Genomic DNA, 20,562 nt, shown 5'->3' with positions numbered 1-20,562 from the left:
ATTATATATATATTATATATTTATATATATACAATATACCTAGCAAATGTAATTGATAATAATTTTGTTATCAAAATATCTGCGGCAGTAAAATGCGCGGTAAAATGAATAAGTTTTGAATCGGCCAATGAAAATGGGTTATTCTGTATGCAGTGCCGAGATCATGTACACTTTGTTAATATGCTATCTGGAATGACCCACATCGCCAGCTCATACACACAGCCATATAGCACTCTCTCATCTATTTTAAGAATTCTATAACTGTAGAACAAAAAACTAATTTTGACAAATATTGAAACATACATCATACTTATAATCTAAAATAAAAATTCAAATTTGTAAATATTTTATACAACAAAATGATTATTTATTTGTCCCGTGTTCTAATTTCTAAGAGAGGAGCAGTTGTCTCATTGTCTCCAATAACGCTCCGCCTCTGCAGTTTAGACAGCAGAGCAATGCAGCTGAATTTCAGTATCAAAGAGATACACATTTGCATCGCTGGCTAAAAAGTTTGAACCTCTATATTAGGGGCATTAGTAAGATTTATTACATTTGTAAAGTTGTGATAATATAATGTATAGCATAAACTATTAAAAATGAACACTCATTTTAATTATTTAAAAAGGTATGATATTTGACAGTATAACTTTTTCTTTCAACCTCAAGAAAGTAATAGTAATCAGTAGTTACAAGTATCAAGCAACAAATTTATTTCAATTCAATTTTCTAAAGGATTTTTCCAATAAAGTTGTAATAAACTGTCTAAACAAGTAGTATCACTCTGAAGTTTGGCTATTTTAAGACATACATTCAAAATTTGTTGTGTACAAGGAGTAGGAATTTTGATTTGTGTTTATGAAATACATTTAAAGTTTAAACACAACACAGGAATAATATTTTTTTTAAATATATATTTATTATAAAATAGAATTATTAAACTTCATCTATGTAAACAAAGTTTATAGATACTATAATGTACATAAATAAAAATAGCATTAAAACGTCTATTCTCTCTATATAAAATAAAGAAGAAAATATATATCGTACAGAAAAATGTTATATTGTTATTTTGGTATTTGACAGTATAGTGACAGCCGACAGGGCGAGTAAATGCTTGTTTACTTTATTTATAATATTATAACATAATAAAAGTAAATTGAAGTAACACAGAGAACAAATAAGAAGGGTATACACACAACTGCACACATGAAAACTACAGTTTCCAGTTAATGAGTTTTTTCTTATTAATTATTGATAATAGTAGTAGTCTGTACTATAAGTTTATTAACAATTTATTAGATAAAATAATAATATTTTTTTTCATTTTGCGTGCATACAATAATAAATTACAGAAACATCAAACCATCATTATACATGTACGTCTTCTTTCTAATGTCTATTTTACTAGTGTTTTTCCACAAATTCGTACAACGTGACTGGTATATGTCCAATGAATGGTATACGGTTTTTGCGTATGGCGCGGGCAGCGTGGCATGCCAAAGATGTGTGGCACAGCGGGTTATGCGGAGTGGCTTTGCGCATGTCACAGAACGTGCGACCAGCTGCATTGACAGAATCGTAATGCGCTCCACCCCCCAACAGTAGTTTGATGGTAGTCATATCTTTAGAGGAGACTAAATGGAGAGGTGTATTACCCTCTTCATCACGCGCATTGGGGTCAGCGCCAATTTTGAGCAACGCTCTCAGCAACATAGACGCATCTTCAGGGCTGACGGATTGGGGATGCCGGGATGTTGCCAGAGCAGTTTTACGAGCACTTGCCAAATGAAGAGCAGTCTGACCGAGGTGTCCAAGAACTTTACACTTGTTCAAACGGTACAGCAAGCGGTGAGTCAGGTGAGAGTGATCATCGTTCCTGATCAATCTAAATACCAAACGTAAGAGAGAATAAAAATATATTTTATCGAGTACTACTGCATAAGCATACTAAATTTACTAAAAAAAACATAAACGTACTTGAGAGCCATATTAAAGAGATCCAAGGAAATGAGCAATAATCTAGGAGATAAATCGAACGACGATGGCAGCACTTTGGGTTCACATAATTCATTGACAGCTTTAACCAGGACTTGAATGATGTCCTCGAAAGTCAAGAGTGCTGGAACTTGTCTATAGCCGTTGTTGTCGTTGGTAGCGCATGCGTCAGACATGAAAGAGAAGAGTTCGGCAAAGGAGAAGAATGAAGAGACAGTCATCTGGTGGCAAGACTCAAGAGAACCTCTTTGGATGTCTAAGGCATGATTCCACAGAGATATACATCGGGTAAATTTGCCAGCGTCAGCATACACAGCGCCTCGATATCGCACATAGTAACTTGTGTCCGGATGCGTAGGACCTAGAATCCGTTCTCTCACTAACAAAGCCTGGAAAAGGGAAAACATTAAAAAATAATGAAATTTTAACAGAGAGAAAAATGTTCAGAGCCCCAAACCAACGTGGGTGGGTGCTGGTCGGTGAGATGGGCGGAAATGACTTACCTGCATCCTCATCTCGTCAGGTTCGGACAACAGTTCATTGAGTTCCTCGTGATTTTTCACTTCTTGGGCCCATTCGTAAGCTTCGATCGGCAGTGCGTTGTCCGGTTTCGGTATGTCCAGTTCGTCGTCGTCCTCGCTGAACCTCAGATCCATGGCCTGTTTCCACAGGTCGAAACCGCCGATCAAGTCTCTCCTCTTATCAATGTATGTGGCACCAAGCAGTTCCAGGGCTTCGATCTTCTCTTTGCGCGACACCAAGTTGTTACTCTTAACCAGGTAATCGACGATGTCCGCGTGACCGGTAACGCACGCGGCCAACAGCGGTGTCATCCCTATAAATATAAACAGAAAACACGAACGAGAATTATTATTTATCACCTACTCAAGGACGATGTGGTCGGTTCTTTTTTTGGCACTCGTTCGCCCAATTGCGCAGTACTATTTTTACTGCTAAAATAATATTACATGTGGTACCTAATAACATATAATACAAACGAGCGGCACTAACCATAAGAATCTACTTCCATTTTGGCCCCGTTGAGTATGAGCATTTTGAATATGTCCAGGCTACCCGATTCGGCACAATCGTGCAACGCAGTGTTGCCTTTGACGCTCTTTTTGTTGATATCGGCTTTTAGGGCCAGCAGGAAGTTGGCGATTTTGTAGTGGCCTTTGTAGCAAGCGATCATCAGGCACGTGTGACCATGACGGTTGGATACTTCGATGTCTGTGGAAATGGAAAAACAAGATCTTAAGTCGAAAGCGGTGAAAATACCATAGTCAGGGAAAAATTAAGCCATCGACTATAATTTGCGTGAAACACGCGTAAATTGAACTACGCACGACATCTTACGACTCATAAAAAGTGATTACGACGCCACTTAGCCGCTATAAAAATTACATCAAAATAATTTGTCCAGGTAACACACACAATACGCTTTTCTCCCAAACTATTATCTGCTATTGAATCGGCGCAGCCGAAGAAATGGTAATTAGACGACTGAGAAAAACAACTGTTTGTCGTTCCCGCAGTTAATAAATTTCACCTTTACGGCGACGGTTAAACAGGCGTGTGCATGGTGAACGTCGCATGTACGCGGAAAATTCCATAATTATATTTCACACAATTTATTACATTTGTCCGCGTCGCAAGTATTATAATATAATATTGATAATGTGTGCATTAGTGCTGTTGAAAATTTCAAATTTGTTTTTAATTTTTAGTAACGCGATTAGGTTAGGCGTTAATCTAAAACTCACACCCAAGTACGATCAAAGCGGAAATTCAATAGAATAAAAATCGAAGTGGTATAAATTCGCAATAAGTGGATGTCGCCATGTATGCGCGTTAATTTTTCTCTCTGGCCCACGCGCAACATACAAAATTGTACGTGCACAGTAATGATTGTAATCATAATAATTTCTAAAATTAGAGTGAAATGACCTCTTATAAAATTTAAATCTAAGATTATTGTCCTGGGCATCTTAGTCATTTTATTATATGTTAATTTTAAAAGGAGTTATGAGTATTAAAAAATTGTAAATTGTTTGTACATCATGCGCTGACATCCTCTTAATAGTTAATGATTATAAAGATGGACCACATTTCGACTCTCCCGTTTCTAAGAGTATACACACAAATACACAATGCGCAAAGTAATAGGCACAAAGCACTAGTCACTAGTGTATAATAACGCAATTGTATTCGGTTAATTACCACCAGAAAAATAGGACATAAAAATAAAACACTTAAGTTGAAGGTAGGTTCGAAAAGGACTGTTTTCATGATACAAAAATATCTATATTTATTCCTACGTACTTAATACTGACAAATCTTTACACGATAAGAATTTTTAAATTAAGTTTGGATTATTCTTTTTATCTTACTAACAAATTTTAATATCTAAAGCTTGAAAATATAATACAAGATTCTTTATGAGTTATTGTAATGTTACCAGAATTAAAAAAAAAGTTAAAAAGTAAATCCATGCTCGTCAAAATATATTATCGGTGAGAATTATACGCATAGAGATGGCAATTGTCCGCTAACTATTTCAAAAACCAACAGGTGGTATTAATTGACCTAGTCACCTAGAGTATTCCGACTTAGTAGACGGGCTAGAGAAATTCAAGTACAAATTACGCTCCTCCGTCCGTGAACTTTTTTTTAATGTCGTTGTACAAGTCATGCTAATCATGCAAATCGTGAATATTTGAAATGAACCTTCAAAGGTCCGTACACACTGCATCTGCGGCGGTAAATTGTGACCGAACACAATTCACTGCTATACCATTGCAAAGTGTGAGGTTCTTACTATACTATACTGTACTTAACGTTCACAAACATAAATAAATTTTTTTTTTACTTGTGCCAATATGTATAACTATTATACAATAATAATTAATAACACATCGTGAGTCGTGACACGTGAATGCGTCTATGTGCACGCGATCTCGTGACAATAGATCTGAAATCTAGAACCCCCGCTCCGGGACATTTTTTGGGGAGGTCGACAGGGTGGTAAAAATAATGTACACGAAAGAATGTCAAACACACCTGCACCGTGTTCGACTAGATATTTCACGATCTCGTAGTGTCCGTCGAAGCATGCTGCGCGCAACGGCGTCGAATTCGTTTTGGTCGTAGAATTCACCACGGCGTCTTCTCTGATCAACAGTTTGACTATGTTCAGATGTCCAGCAGCGGCCGCACACCATAGCGGTGGCGCTCCCTCTATTGTTTCACCGTCAAACATAACTGCGAACAAAAATTAAGGATTAAACAAAAATGTCCGTCAATAACACCGTTATAACCTGTAATCACTTATAATAGAATAAAATGTGTTGCCTAAACACTTGATTTTTTTGAATGTCGCCGATTCATTTTTGGACATTTTTACAAAATTTTTATCGAATCCTGGCGTAATAATAAAATAAAATAAAACCATCTTTATTAGGGTGCATTTTCATATTACATCGGTATTTCTTTTTTTTTTTCTGAACATAGTATGATTATGATTAAATCGTAATTGTTAATTTCCGGCGATTACGCTCACGGTATTTTTATAATTGCGTTTGTCGTGAAATAAAATTACCATACACTCCCTTCTTCCCAAAATCCACAAAAATGTTTAAAACAACACATTTATATGTGATAAAACATATAGTATTATACATGAGGTATAAAATGTATACCTGAATACAATCGGTAAGCTCTACAAGCCAAATATCTACTCAAGGAATGTTTTGTAGCATTTTAATTATCAAATCCCATTCAAAGATTTACATTTTTGTTTTATTTATACTTTCATTAGCAATTTAGTTTTAAACTATGAAGTTAAAGTCCATTCTAAATCTATTATTGTTATCAAACATTCAAAATAGGCATTGTCAAATCTCCCTCTCCGGCACACACACAACAGAGAGTATTAAAAAACCGATCGTTCCGAATGAAAAAAAAAATGGTAGAACTATATTTATAACTTTAAGAGACATATTATAGGATCGCTAAATTTCAAACAAGCTACGAATTCAATGGTGTCCCGCACTAGGTAAATGTTTGGCACCAAACGCAGAATGATGAAAAATTTAGAACAATTATATGATCACCGGTTAATATTAAAAAATATTATGAGTAATAACGGCGATCAAAGATATAATTAAATCTTTGACCGCGGTAATAACACACAAGGGCGTTACACGCGGAACAGTGCATGTGGTGGTCGGTTCAACATTTTCGTCACTTCGGACAGTAAAATCGTATAAAATGAAAAAAAAAATTCCAAACAAAATCGTTTCGACACAAAACCGGGTCTGCGGTCTCGGCGGTACTCAAATGTTACAATACTATATTACGACAGTAAACCGAAATGAATAATTAAATAACGAACAGACCGGTCGACACTCGCACTATTATAATAATACTATTCTGTGCTACGACGACTACGGCAGCAGCTGACGCGCACTAAAACATAATATAAATAAATACCACAGGCGCGAGAACCGTTGCATGTCGAAACACGAGGCTAACCGAACGGACGTGCACAGACATGTCTGCAGTCTGAACTCTGTAGACCTCGGCCGCCCGCGCCGCAGACCTGCGCTTACATGCACACGTTGCATATTTGCATACGACATACCACCGAAAGAATCTCCGGTGAAAAAGATTACTTGTCATCGATCATTTTTTCGTATTCGGTTTTTTTTTAACTGGTTGTTTTCGTGTCGGTTCAAACTCTAATAAATGAAACGCGTTAACTGCCAGTTAATAATTATTGATACATAACTGGCGCAATATTATTAAATCGTATTGTATTTGTTTTTTATTTAATTTATTTATGACTGACAATCAAACATGTTTATTCTTTGACGAGGGAAGAAGATGTTACCATAATGTTTATGCGTACAAATCGTAACTAAATGCACAACGACTGTTTCCTCATAAATCCATTGGTCACGACTCGCGAGCCGCAACTGATAAAAGTAATATATTATGGGTAGGCAGTAGGTACTTCACTACTTCAGTACAGATTTAATATAATTCATACTTATAGGAACTACACTTCAACGACACAAGAAAAACTATAGGTCAAGAAATGTAAATCTCTTTTTAATAGTAAAAAACCATTGAACAAGTACCTATAAGAATAAACAAAAAATTATTTTAAAAATGTATGATTCTTCAAACCGATACTAAAATTAAATTAAATAGTAGACATATAAAATTAACAATTGTTTTAATAGTCTATGACTGTGTGAGATAGGATAACCTTGTTATGAGTTTATGACAGATAAATTATATTATCACAAAAAACCAATTTATGACCTTTTTTGATAATGAGAAAAATGTATGAAGTGAATGTTTTGTACAATTATATGCCTTTAAACTTTAAAGATACATGTTTCATGGAAAAATAAAGTGCCGAAATATTGATGCTGGCAATAAAATATTTGTAAGTAAAACTACCAATAAATATTTTTTGTTGTTTATTACTTTTTACTTTTTTTACTTTAATATATCAAAATAATAACTATGTAACAATCAATTTCTGTACAGTAAAAACAGTATCTAAATAGCTTTAAATAATAATATAAACAATAATTATTCAAAACAATTATGGCAGCAAGTTAAGTTAACTACATTTATGTAATTATAAGCAAACAGTAGATATTATTTTAATCATAAATTATAATATTGATTGTTAGTATTACATCATTTAACATTGAATAAAAATTAAAAAGATTAAAAAATAAGTTTTAGCAAATTGGTTTTGTTAAACTTAAATTTTCTATACATGGGTTAAAGTGGAAAACTAATAGATGACATCCTCCTAATAGTTTGAGAAATAATGAATGTCTTAATATGTTAAATTGATCATCTAGAAAAGATTAACAGTGTGTGAAGATATAACTATTGAAATAGGTCTGATAACTTTATAAGTATAGTTTATTTTTATTTTTTATTTCAACTTTGTTATTACAATTAGTTTCAACAGTAAGTAAATAAGTAAAGTTATTAGTTTATTCTTTAAACACAGACCTTATTAAGATATATTTATTAAAGTATTAAATAATTTGTTCTTTCAATGTTAGATTAATGTTCATTTATTTATTTATTACTGTTATCAGTCAAGACAGCTGCTGTACACATTTTTTTTAAAATAAAATTACAAATGAAGCTATAGTTTAGAAATATAATGATTAATTAATAAGCCCACACTTAATAATTTATTGGTGTATCACAAAGACTTTATAATTATAACAAATAAAATGCAAATATGTTTATTACGTGTTAGGACCTTAAAATACAGACTGCATAAATACACAACATCTAACAAAGCAACAGACATCAAAATCTGTGTCCATGAATTACTTTGAAATTTATATTTTGTTGACACATCTAATCTCTGTACAAAAAGAAAAAATATTGTTTTTAAATATATATTCTAGGTAATTTATAGGTTCTATAAAAATTCATAAATTTATCATGAAGCCGATTATACTCGTGTATTTTTTTTATTTAAAGATTATATGCAAATACTTAAGATAAAATAGAATCAAATGAATCATTACATTTATTTATATTATTAGTAATTTAAAAGTAAATACTTTTGTAGACTTGATAAATTTAATAATTATAAACGAAAAAATTGGAATTTTATAGTGCAATCAAAAGATGTACCTAATACTTCAAAAGATTATGCATCAAGCAATGATTAATTTATTACCTGAGCCTGTTTGTTCGATATCGACTTTGTGTCTTTTGATTAAGTACAAGGCTATATCGTAGTGGCCGTGTCTGCAGGCCATCAGCAATGGCGTAGCGCCAAGTGTTGTGGTTTTCAACAGTTTGGCATTTTCCATCGCTGATTTGCCTTCCAACAGCAACTGAAAACAAACATATTAAGGTCATTTATGGTGAAACTGAATTTTATCATATTCCATAAACAATTAATGGAGACAATCAAGACTTTTAAACCCTAAAATTGGCAAGCATTTGTCACCACCAGGAAGTAGAGTTCAGTCACGTTTTTAAGTTCTATAAGTGTACTATAGCTTATAAGGTAGGGTCAAGGGAACGGGCTACCTGCAACTAGACTTCATCGATAAATAAATACTTCCATACATGGTACATTTGTGGTCATTTCATACAGTTCAAGGCTGATCCAAATAAATTACTGAGATGAATTTGATAAAAAAAAATCTTATTTATTTGAAAAAGAAAAAACACGTTTATGAGGATAATTGAACATGTTTGATGATTCCGACGAGACAAAGGAAGAGAAGTAAGAAAGAAAGGAGACAAAGCAGCACATTTATTTTTTCAAAGTAAAATGTAGTGGGATATTGTCATATTGATAACTTACATGTGCACTCAATTCAGACATTGAACTCAGTTATCCTACTTATATTGTAGATAATATTGATGACAGTCTTAGGAAGATAAATTATAATAAATAAGAAGATAATTTTTATTTCCATACCTTATATGAAACACTCACATAATATACTTATGACATAACATATGTAGATTAGTAGATAGTTGAACACTATTGTTCAATATAAGCTAGAAATTGTGAATATAAAACCTGTTTAATGTTCTAGAATAATGAGATATATACTTATAATAGTACCTAAAACACATAGTTACCTACTAAAACAAAATTAGATATATTTGAAATATTCATTTTAATTAAACTAGATAATACCCATGTGTAATTTAGTTTTAAAATAAGTATTATTGTTATTATTTTTTTTTGATGATAAAAATATAAAATTTACTTTAGAATCACATTTTAGAGTTTATTTAAAATTATAAGAAATTGGATATTTTAAATCAGCTTATATTTTGTTAATAAATTAGATTTATAAATATGTAGGATTATACATAAAGTACCTTATTTTAACACATTTTACAAGGATATTATTTTACCTTGAAATAATTAATACCCATTTAAAATTTACCATTAAAATCTCGATTAAAATATTAAAAATACAAGAATATTTTTTTAGCATTATTTTAACTAGAATGTTTTCAAATTAATAATTTATCACTAATTAAAAATAAATGTAGCAAATTGGTCATAAATGTTTGACGACTTGAGAACATTTGAAAAAAATATAATCAAATTAAAATATTAATTACATAATTATGAACAATTTAGATTGATTTAGATTTTTAGATTTTTGTGAATGGTTTGTTTATTGATTATATTTTGTACATTTATTAGAATGACTACAACACACTTAACTGCTAGATATTTTAGATTGGGTGATAAATTGATAAGCTAACTTGATTTAATTTGGATCAAAGTCATATGTGTTGACTTGAAAATACTGTAAAAGATACTTAATATAAAATATCATAATTAAGTAATATAATGAAATTCTACTTATAATAGACAAGTAAAGTTTAATAATAATAAAAAAAAGATATCAATAATATTAATTTTGTTAGTTTTCATTGTTTTATTTCAACAAAAAATATACTACATAGATCAATGATATAAATGAATACATGATCACACTCTATAGAGTGTAGACTGTTGAAGCAGTACAAAAAATGTTGACCTTGGTATTGAACTGTCCACATATGTTGACTGTGAAGTGTGTTTTATTCCTACAAAGTTGTGAATCACATCTAATGTCATTCTACCTTTCACTTCCTAGTCACTGCCATAGAAAGCTTTAATATTATTAACATGCATACTGTGAACTTAATTTTATTTTATAGAATTATAGTTATTATAATTAATTATTGTTGATAACTGTAATTTTAATGGAATTATACAAAGGATTTGTATAAAAATAATTATAATGTTGTTATAATCCATATTTTGTAATCCATTATGGCCTTTCTTATCTACTTGGTTTATTTTAACATGTAAGTTAAATGATAGCTATAATACATAATAGCATTGATTGTAAATACTAATATTGTTTATAATCAGTGATAATAGTTATGGGTACAGTACTGTACACTTATGTGCGCCCAAACAGCACAATTTATTTAAGGAGTTCAATTTAATAAAAAAACCATTTAATTGTTAGGTAAATACAAATACAGCAAAACTTCCACAGCAGGATTTGTATGAATCGGTAAAATAACTAACCGCTACTAATCTCCTCAATGAAGTATTTTTGAGAAGTACCACAAAATGTATGCAATTATATTTAAGAGGAGACAGTACCCGCATCTCCAGGAACGACCTAACTGACTAACGCATAGTTTATCAAAATGTAAGTCCAGCAGTTTCAATTTTGTGTTGTTAGATTAAATATTAAAGTGAATTGAAGTATTGTCAAACTTAAATATAAGAATATTATCTGTATTCTCTCATTGGATTTTCACAATATTTTAATTCTTAAGTGAATTATAAGTATGTAAAATACAACATATGTGGGTACGACATGTGTAACAAATTTCTATATGAAGCAATATACATTTTTTTTTTTGTCTACGATGACTTTGTAATATGGAAGTTACAATGTATTTATATTAATTTATATAAATATGGATGTATAACAACACAATCTATAAAATGAGATTGGTTAAAGAGAACAACAGGTGTAACTGAAATTACTTCATATAATATATATTAATGAAAAAAATAATTCCTTTTGTACATTGGTGTCGAAAGAACAGATTATTATGTTAAAATCTATTTTATGGTTTGTTTTATGTATTGAAGGATAATTGAAATTTATTTTTTTGTTTCCTGGTTTTAAATGGTGAGTCAACTGAAAGATATTTTTTAAATTGGTAAATTACATAGTTTTACTCTGTTATATTGTACATGAGATCATAATTTAACATGCTTTACAGAAAAGATTATAACTACTTAAAAGTTAAAACATAGGTATTATGTGTTATATTAGTTAATAATATAAACTACAGTATACAATTAAAATATCTATGCAATTTCAGTTTGCTTAAAATATAATAATTTATATAGGTATTTATAAAAATATACCTACTTAGTTGTCATTTTTTGTTTTTCAAAATGTAAGTTTCAGTCAATAATTTACTGAATATATAAATATTAAAGATAAGTATATTTTAGTATGTATAATTACTTAATTACAAGCCTATTTTAGTATACAAGAGCGCTGTATACATTTTTTTTATTATCCAAGTTCAAAATGTTATAATCATAATTATTCTTCAATCAAATTTTGTTAAGTACAACTTTAACACAATGATTGCAGTTTTTATTTAATTAAATAATGTACATAATTTCATCTGTTATTCTTAAAGCTGAAGTACTAAATGTTTAGTTGAAACAAATAAAGATTATGATTTATAGTTTACATTTAACAAATTAAAGGTGTGCCGATGTTTCTGATGTGGCCTCTTCAAAAACGTACATCACATTCGGTAGCATAATCATTTTTGTTTTTTAATCTAAGTTTGCTGATTATATTTATTCAATTGTTTATGTAATACCGTCTATATTTTGCCAATTAAGAAAACTTATTAGCATTTAGCATTGACGGTTGATGATTCGGTTGATAAGTAGGAATTTAATGTTGAACATTTAGGATTGACTATAAATTATAATATTGAGATAACAGGGACATTCAATTTCCAACTGGAATGTAGAAAAGAATGTTTTGTTCAGTAAAATTGTGCGACACACTAAGTCATTTATAAATAATTAAATTTTATTTTTATTTATATTAAAATGATATTAACTGAATAAATAAAATAACGCCAAGTAATTATTCTAATTAATCTGCATGATTTTAAAATATAATCAATATATTAATTTTTATTTTTAATATTTTAGGTCCCAGGAGAAAAAAATAAGTAGGAACTGAAATTCTGGTAACCGTTATTAGAATAACTCTACAGAAACTTTATAACTGGGATATTTATTTTAATATTATCGTGTTATGGGTCGAATTATAATGTTGATTTAATGTAAGCAACCTCGTAGTTGGTGGTGGACGATGCTTAAATAATAAAAATAATTATAATTTGTTTACTAGAAAATCGAGGGATAAATATTTACGACGGATTATATACCTACGTAAAACTAAGTATTCAACTGATAACTCCACATAATATTATCATTGAATTAGAATAAATATTTATTGTAGAACAGGAAGCGGGCAAAACATAGCAAAACGAATATAATACAACGAAATAAATTTAAAAGGGTTCGAATGGAATTAAAAATGCATATGACAAGTCACAACAATGTCTGGTTTTATTATTTCTCACAATTTGATAAAATAGAACGAAATCATACTGCGGACGTTAACACTATTTGAAAACAGCAACACATTTGTTTAATTGACGTTAGCACAATAAAAATCAATCGTGTATAAAGTAGCAGGTACCACGCTACACAATATATAATTGTAATGTTGTAATAATGTAATGTGTTTCAAATTGAAAAACAAATTTAATTCGTTCAGCTGTGCGCAATTTTTTATTTTCACACAGCGAATAGTGTATTTTTCCCATCCCATGTCCGCCGCCTTCACCCGTCATTTGCGTATTATTTTATATCAGCGATGGTTCAAATAATATACAATTTCAATCATGATTCAACAAGACGCAAAAACGAAACAAGGAAGCAAAACATAATATTACACAGGTATTGTCGTGTAACAACCTTGCCAACGACCAAGCGCAATAATTATCAGACGTACAATATACTCGTATATAGCAGTGTTTATGCCAAGAAGCCCGGAACACGTGCGAATTCAATACACGTGTGTCGTAGACCCTGCTACACAAACACACACAAATACACAAAGCGTATATTTGGGTAATAATTTATTTTACCTGTACTGAATATCCCTAAGCATTACCAAAAACGGTTGAGTTATAATATTAGCTCAACAACTTTTCTTTGTACCAATAATATGAGTATTTGGATTTGGTATTGCATGCACACATAAATAGTGTAGTATTAATAATATACTTATTTATTTGTAATATTACCTCTGACTCAGTTTACCAAAACAAACAAAGGACACGCGCAACACTATTTTTTATTCTCTAAACTATTAAAAACTCATTAAATTTTAGTTAAAGCTACGAAGTAGCCTCGATAGTACCTAGCATTAATTGAAGCACTCGTAAAATGCATAATAATGCATTATACATTATACATTTATGCACACATCGAACTAAAATGTTATATTTTGTGTAACGTCAACTATATTATTTGGTTGAATTTAAAGAAAAAAGGCTTGTGAGTCACAGATATAGTGTCATACTATTATTTATAATATTCTCGTGCCAATTCGTTATATTTTAATGTAAGAAATTATCCAATACATGGGTAACATGTACCTATTATACATAATATTTTAATATTAAGAAATAATACTAAAATTTGAACAACTCATTTTAATTTACAACGAAATATTTTACTTAGCTATGTTCATCAGCAAAAAACAATAAGAAACTAGGGATAACAAAGAAAGTAGAGGGACAGGTCAATTTGGCAGAAAGTTGCGCAAGATGTCGTGTTCCAAGTATATTTTGTAATACCTACGAAAGGTGCATTATAAAAGTCGTCTCGAACTTAGTCGACCGTACAATAATACACTAATATTGTCAGATTACAATTTATTATATTATTTATTTACAAGTCGTGTATGTTTTATTTTGTATGTTTGTACCAATACGAAGAATTTTAGTTTCTTTGTTTCAAAATACACACAAATTCAGCGGGAAAGAGTGATAAGAGTAGAAAATGGAACGATCATCGCGGAAACCGTTATCGAGAATTTGTAATAAAAAGATCAGAAATAGCCGGTTATAGTCACTGTTGTGGAAAGCAGAGTAATGTTAATGCATAAATAATATCAAACAGTGGGAATAAAATGTTGGGGCCATTATTTTTTTACTAGGTATGCCTAAAACAAACTGTAATTTAACTTTTAACTAAATAGTTAATACAAATTACAATAAAGCAGGTATAATTATAATACCTCTTATTATTGCTGACAAAACAGTATCTAAAATTTGAATTCGCCGGTTTTCAAACATCTTATAGTTATGTTTATCACAGTTATCACTCTATCAGGTATTAAATTACCTCTCGAAGTCATGCTCAACTCATTTCGTTTCACGTTTGTGAAAAATCGAGGAAAAAAATGGTACAGAACAGTATAATATTATAAACTTTAGTATTATCAGTTGTGTAACGTGCTATCGGAAATTGTGTGATTTTATTATTTACGATATTATTACATATTTTTAAAAAGGTCATTCGATAAAAAATAAAGGTCAAGGGGCGGGGGAACCCGATCACCCAAACCTTGTAAACACGACTGCGGCGACAACAATATTGAATAATATAATAATATTATTATTATTCGCTGGTATAGAAAGCGACTCGAGCGGCTGCTAACAAGTGGGTAGGGTAGACTATTGCTATGTATTCTTACTCTATGCTATATATACATAATATAGACACACGCACACACACGCATACACGTGTGTGACGAGTTTAATGTTCGGGAGATACGACGGCCAATGTTTATTATTATTATTATTTTTTTTTATATATATTATTATTCCGTGTATCTTGCACCGACGGAGATCTCGTCGAAAAACGAGCGGTCGCCAACCAATTGCGTCGTTGAGTGTTGACGACGGTATCCGGCACGGTATGAAAATAACTGGCGAGCGCACAAAGAAACCCGTTTTTACAGCTGGACACGAGTACACGGCGACGAGGACGCTGCCCGTTGGCAACCGCAACGAAACTCGTGGCGGAAAGAAGTAAAGAACTGGACGACGGACAACGGTTCGCTCATCGTAGCCGGTGTTTACAACAACGCCACTCGCCAGGATCATAATAATAATAATAATTGTAAACGAAATTGTATACTTGAAGTACTAGTACTCCCGACGTACACCAGGTTATTGACAACAACTAAGAATACTACACACTACAATACTTGATGACTTTATGAGTAAATTCTCGTCTAATTCCTCGGTGGTTATGACGTATCGGCAACATAATATCGTATTTTTTCGTTTAGGGATGTATTCCAACCGAGTTTATTGAAAATGGGTCATATTTTCCCATGACCCTAACCCGACTACACACAATACGTATAAGCGATTCCAATGGAAAGACTGGGGCTACTAAAGCTCTGTCCGAGATCATGGAATATTATACGACGAGTAACTCCGTTACTGTCAAAAGTCATAAATAGTTGCAATAATTCATTGAATTTAAATATTAAAAAAGTATGTTCACCTTTCGTGTAATTTATTACCATTATCACCACATTCTACAAGTAAAACAAAGTATAGATAATAATATTATGCAACATCAACTAAAGAGTGGGTGGGTATAATGTTTAATCAATTTTCGATACACGTTCGTAATTAGATAGTGTAGAGCAGACACAGAGGTATTAAATCCGAAAATGTACCTATATTGTCGGAGTAGAAGTGTAGAACGTCATAATAAAATTAAAGCCGTTATACGTAGGATAATGAACCTGAATAGTGTGATTGATTATTATTTCATTTAAAGTGTTCAGATAAGAGAAGTAACGACGCGTGGAACTGTGGAAGTCGATAACCGGCAGCGGCAGTTGTTGAACGCAATAATTATTAAACAATGCCGATAAACTACCATTCACATGAATACCAAAATGGTTCGATACGATTTTCATATGCGTCGTTTTGAATGCAGATTTTCATGAAAAATATCAAATCGGCTCCGGACGCGGTGATGCGAAATAATAGGAAGTGTTACGAATCGCCAAAACTGGCGGAGAAAACGGACGAGCGTCTCGTAAGAATCTCTTCAATTTAATAATAGGTCATCGTCGTCGGTGGGTTATCGGCCGTCGTTTAAGTACTATTATAATATCGTCGTAGCAAAATATGTAACAACAATGCAATATCGTATTGTTGCGGGCAAACCGAGAGCCAAAACACCACGCAACAGCGGCGAGAGGACGCGGAGTTTTTTTTGTTTACGCTGTAATTGCGTAAATGCACGCGCTGTAAACACACGCCGACGTCCGAAGAGACGACGCGCTATTATTACGCGCCGGCGTTTTCGTTTATTATTATTTTTTTTGATAATAATAATATTATTATTTTCGTTCCGAAAACAGTGCGACGATAGCCGCGGTTGGTTTTCTTTTGGTTTCGAATAATACGATAAAAATCGACGCGGCCGCCGTCTCGCAGTCACGTGGCGACCATGAGAAAAACACAAAACGTCCGATTTATATTATTTTGACGGTGCGCAATTAAATGTAATACACGCGATCAATGCGTCCGCAATTTTTTTTCCCCGTCTCGACGCGCAGTAAATTTTATTAATATTATTATGATTCGGTGCGTGCGCGTACTACGATGATAATATTATTATTAATTTATTATATTTATAAAACGACGACGACGATGATCAGCGTCACCACAGCGTACCGTCCGAAAATAGTATTATAAATTATATTGTGTTAAATGCAATTTTTTTTTTATTAGAAAACACAAAAAAAAACGGGCGAGATTTCGCTTTTTTTGGCGGCGCAATTTATTAATGTTATTCGACGATAATATTTACAACAACCATTGACGTTAAAATTCATGGTAAATATTGTCGTTTCAAGCGATCCGGCCGTTTGTTTAATTAACAAATTTGGTGTTTCCATATTTTACCAATATTATTAATAACGTAACCTACATAATATTATTGTCGTGTGATGCACTGCTTTAAGTGCTTTTCGGCGACGGCGTTCGAACACGAGTAATTATAAAATTGGTTTTTTTCGAGGGTTTTATTAAATTATTTATTATTATCTTTCATATCACATAATTTGATATTATTATACAAACAGCACGAGCATTATACATAGCTATTTTTATAGGTACTTATTCGAGAAAAAACGTAGACAAAGTTCGACGAATTGTTTGTGGTTCGGTCTCCGATCGATATTATATTATTATATTTTATGCATACCGTACCAACACGAATAAGTAAAACGCGAGGTAAAACGAATCTAACTTTTTTTCGTCATAAATGTTGTCGTCGATACTAAATCAATTAAATTACTTACATCGAATTTTGTGAGTGCTCTACCAAAAGAACTCTAAGGCAGGTTAGTAGTGTAAAAAATACAACCGGTGGGAAATGAAAATAGTATTTTATCATAATAATAATATATTACATTGACAATGTCAGTTGAAAAAGAAATTATATGTTTTAATCTCCCGAAGTAGTAATAACCTAGAAAACCCAAATTCCAATTAAAATACATAATATTATGTTAACTAATTTGAATACCTAACAGTTAGTTTGTACTTCGTTGAGAAAATTACCAGTGTTTTCACTTTATGTTATATCAGTAGGTACTGTAATAATAATTCATAGCATTATTAAGATTCCTAAATGTCAGTATAAATGTATAATTATGTATTAATATTGGCGTTAAAATTCAAATAAGATTTATAATATTATAATATTTTATTACGCATAGGAGTGTAGGCACTTGTTTAACTAATTTGTAAATAAAACATAAAACCAGTAGGTAAGTAGGTAATATCAATATAATATGAAAGTATTAAGAACAACAAAAGGTACCTACCTACTAAAATAAATCTAGTAATAAAAAAAATAGTTTTATCATTAATTTATAAAATATGAAAATAATAATATTATGTTGTGATTATTATGTTGAAGTAAATTTCAAATATCAATGTAAGCAAAAGGATTGTGATGGAAAATTATGTTGATTTAATATAATAATTAGAAGGCACATGACGCAGCAAGGTGAAATAATAGGTAGGTACTTGTTGTGTACCTTATTTTAATATAATGCTATAGAACAATGTACTAGATTTTAGCAATGAATTATATTTCACCATTTGAACATTTTTAAAAGTAGATAATATAATAATACATAAGTAGGCATCTATTTTACCTGAAACTAAATTATAAAATGATATTTTTTTATGATAAAAATAAGTATTATTTAAAACTTATTAGGTTAATGTATTGATAAATGAGCACATTTTCTATTTAGTTCCGCAGGTACTTGTAAAAAGTCCATAACATAATTGATTTTAAATTTATAATAGGTACTTACACACATTTAAAATCTGTAAAATAAATACATCAAATATCTTGTATAACTGTACAAGTAAGGAATGTTGATAGCAGATAACCTCTATGAAATATAGTGGTCTTATGTAATTAAAGAATGACATTTAAATGTCGAAGCCAAAGATGAATTTAAATGTCTAAGTCAAATGTTAAACTGTTACCTACCTACCTAATTTAGTTTAAAAAAACTTTCTATTGTGGATCTGTATTTTAATTAAACAAATTACCCATCACAGTCAACAAAACATGAGGATTAATCATTCTAGTGTACAAGAATTATTATCGAGAAAGCATTTAGATGTCTAGATATTTTTGTTGACAATTGTATCAAGGAAAACAACAACAGGGAAGAGAGAAGATATCAAAAACCAAGTGTGCAGGACTAGGAATAGAATGGGGATAGAAGCTATCATAAAAAGTATAGTATGGGGAGAGGTGCAGCGCATATAGGTACTGTACTCATCGGCAACTGAAACTATTGACTGGCAAGTGCAGAGGCCAAGGCGAAGAATATAAAATTAATTTTATCAGTGTGCAGACAGACTGACGGCTGCATTTGAACCGACCGCAATCGGTCTTTGTCCACAATACATTGTCAACAAATATGTGCCTATACCTACAACAGTACTACCGACATCATTTTACCCCTCGACAGTCCATCGGGGTGGCCCTCCCGTTCTCGGATCGCATCCCCCCGAAATAGGGGTAACTGGAAGCCATGGACTTAACCGCTCACCTGCAATCTCTTAAGCCGTCCGTCCCTGGCGGAATAGAACACCGAGGCAGCGATAGTTTCTATGTCGTTCATGTTACATCCACTGTCGTCGGACCTAACACGATGGCATGTCGTCAACAGCCGCGAGGCGCGCGTCCGGAGAGCCGTGTTTACAAGTGTCGGGGTACCAAGAAATACGACACAATAGGGGGGCACTCAGTGGCCCGGACGATGACTGCTCGATGGGGGTGGCGGAAGACCGCGACGAGATGCGACAGCAAAGGATATGGTAACAATATCAAACAGTCGCCGCCGTGTCGTGGCAAAATCGGGGAACGCACACTATACACGGACTTGATCGCAGTGAAACGCACAGGGCGCGCGCGCACGAGCTCGGACAGAGTCTATCGCTCACGGAATCGGGTGATTCGCGGAAATACTCTCTCGGCGGCGCGCGGTGATCGTGTGGATATCGCGACGTTGGCGACGACGAGTGCCGCTCAACAGAACCGAAAACCAAACTGACGTGTGGCGGTGCGACGACTGACACTGGCGACGGTCGACGATCGGTCGAGTCGACGAACCGATGGACGTGAGTAGAACGCAAAAATCGGCGGCCGGGTGGCGGTGGCAACGGGACGACTATGATAGCGGCGGCCGTTCGCTTTGTCGTTCTAATTGACCTTGAGCCGCGTCCGCAGTGTCCGCGGTGCAACAACGACAGCAGCACTCGCGGCAGCGTCAGCCG

The 20,562-nt window shown here is 32.4% G+C and overlaps 1 protein-coding gene across 2 annotated transcripts; it reads right to left on the bottom strand.

The window, feature by feature from the left end:
* Window positions 1-1,040: 1,040 nt before the first annotated feature.
* Window positions 1,041-20,345, bottom strand: LOC111035752 (protein fem-1 homolog CG6966). 2 transcript variants are annotated; one of them, XM_022317508.1, is made up of 7 exons: window positions 19,836-20,345; window positions 8,729-8,888; window positions 5,059-5,259; window positions 3,010-3,228; window positions 2,502-2,833; window positions 1,981-2,387; window positions 1,041-1,888 (listed from the first exon to the last, which is right to left on the bottom strand). In XM_022317508.1, the coding sequence occupies exons 1-7, from the start codon at window positions 19,905-19,907 to the stop codon at window positions 1,408-1,410; spliced, it is 1,872 nt and encodes a 623-aa protein (XP_022173200.1). In that variant the 5' UTR covers window positions 19,908-20,345; the 3' UTR covers window positions 1,041-1,407. The 2 variants fall into 2 exon arrangements, with proteins under 2 accessions (XP_022173200.1, XP_022173208.1); XM_022317516.1 differs by lacking the exons at window positions 8,729-8,888; window positions 19,836-20,345 and adding an exon at window positions 5,697-6,399.
* Between the last annotated feature and the right edge of the window lie 217 nt (window positions 20,346-20,562).

This window comes from Myzus persicae, unplaced genomic scaffold, assembly GCF_001856785.1.
Source record: "Myzus persicae strain clone G006 unplaced genomic scaffold, MPER_G0061.0, whole genome shotgun sequence".
Lineage (NCBI taxonomy): Eukaryota > Metazoa > Arthropoda > Insecta > Hemiptera > Aphididae > Myzus > Myzus persicae.
The sequence above is the reverse complement of the archived record's forward strand: the minus strand, read 5'-3'. Positions and strand labels throughout refer to the sequence as shown.

Excerpts from the sequence above, each read along its gene's own strand:
- LOC111035752 (XM_022317508.1), bottom strand. The coding sequence starts at position 19,907 with ATGAACGACATAGAAACTATCGCTGCCTCGGTGTTCTATTCCGCCAGG. Across the intron at positions 2,834-3,009 it reads AATGGAAGTAGATTCTTATG|GGATGACACCGCTGTTGGCC; the intron begins GTTAGTGCCGCT and ends TTATATTTATAG. Across the intron at positions 2,388-2,501 it reads CTGACGAGATGAGGATGCAG|GCTTTGTTAGTGAGAGAACG; the intron begins GTAAGTCATTTC and ends TCCCTTTTCCAG.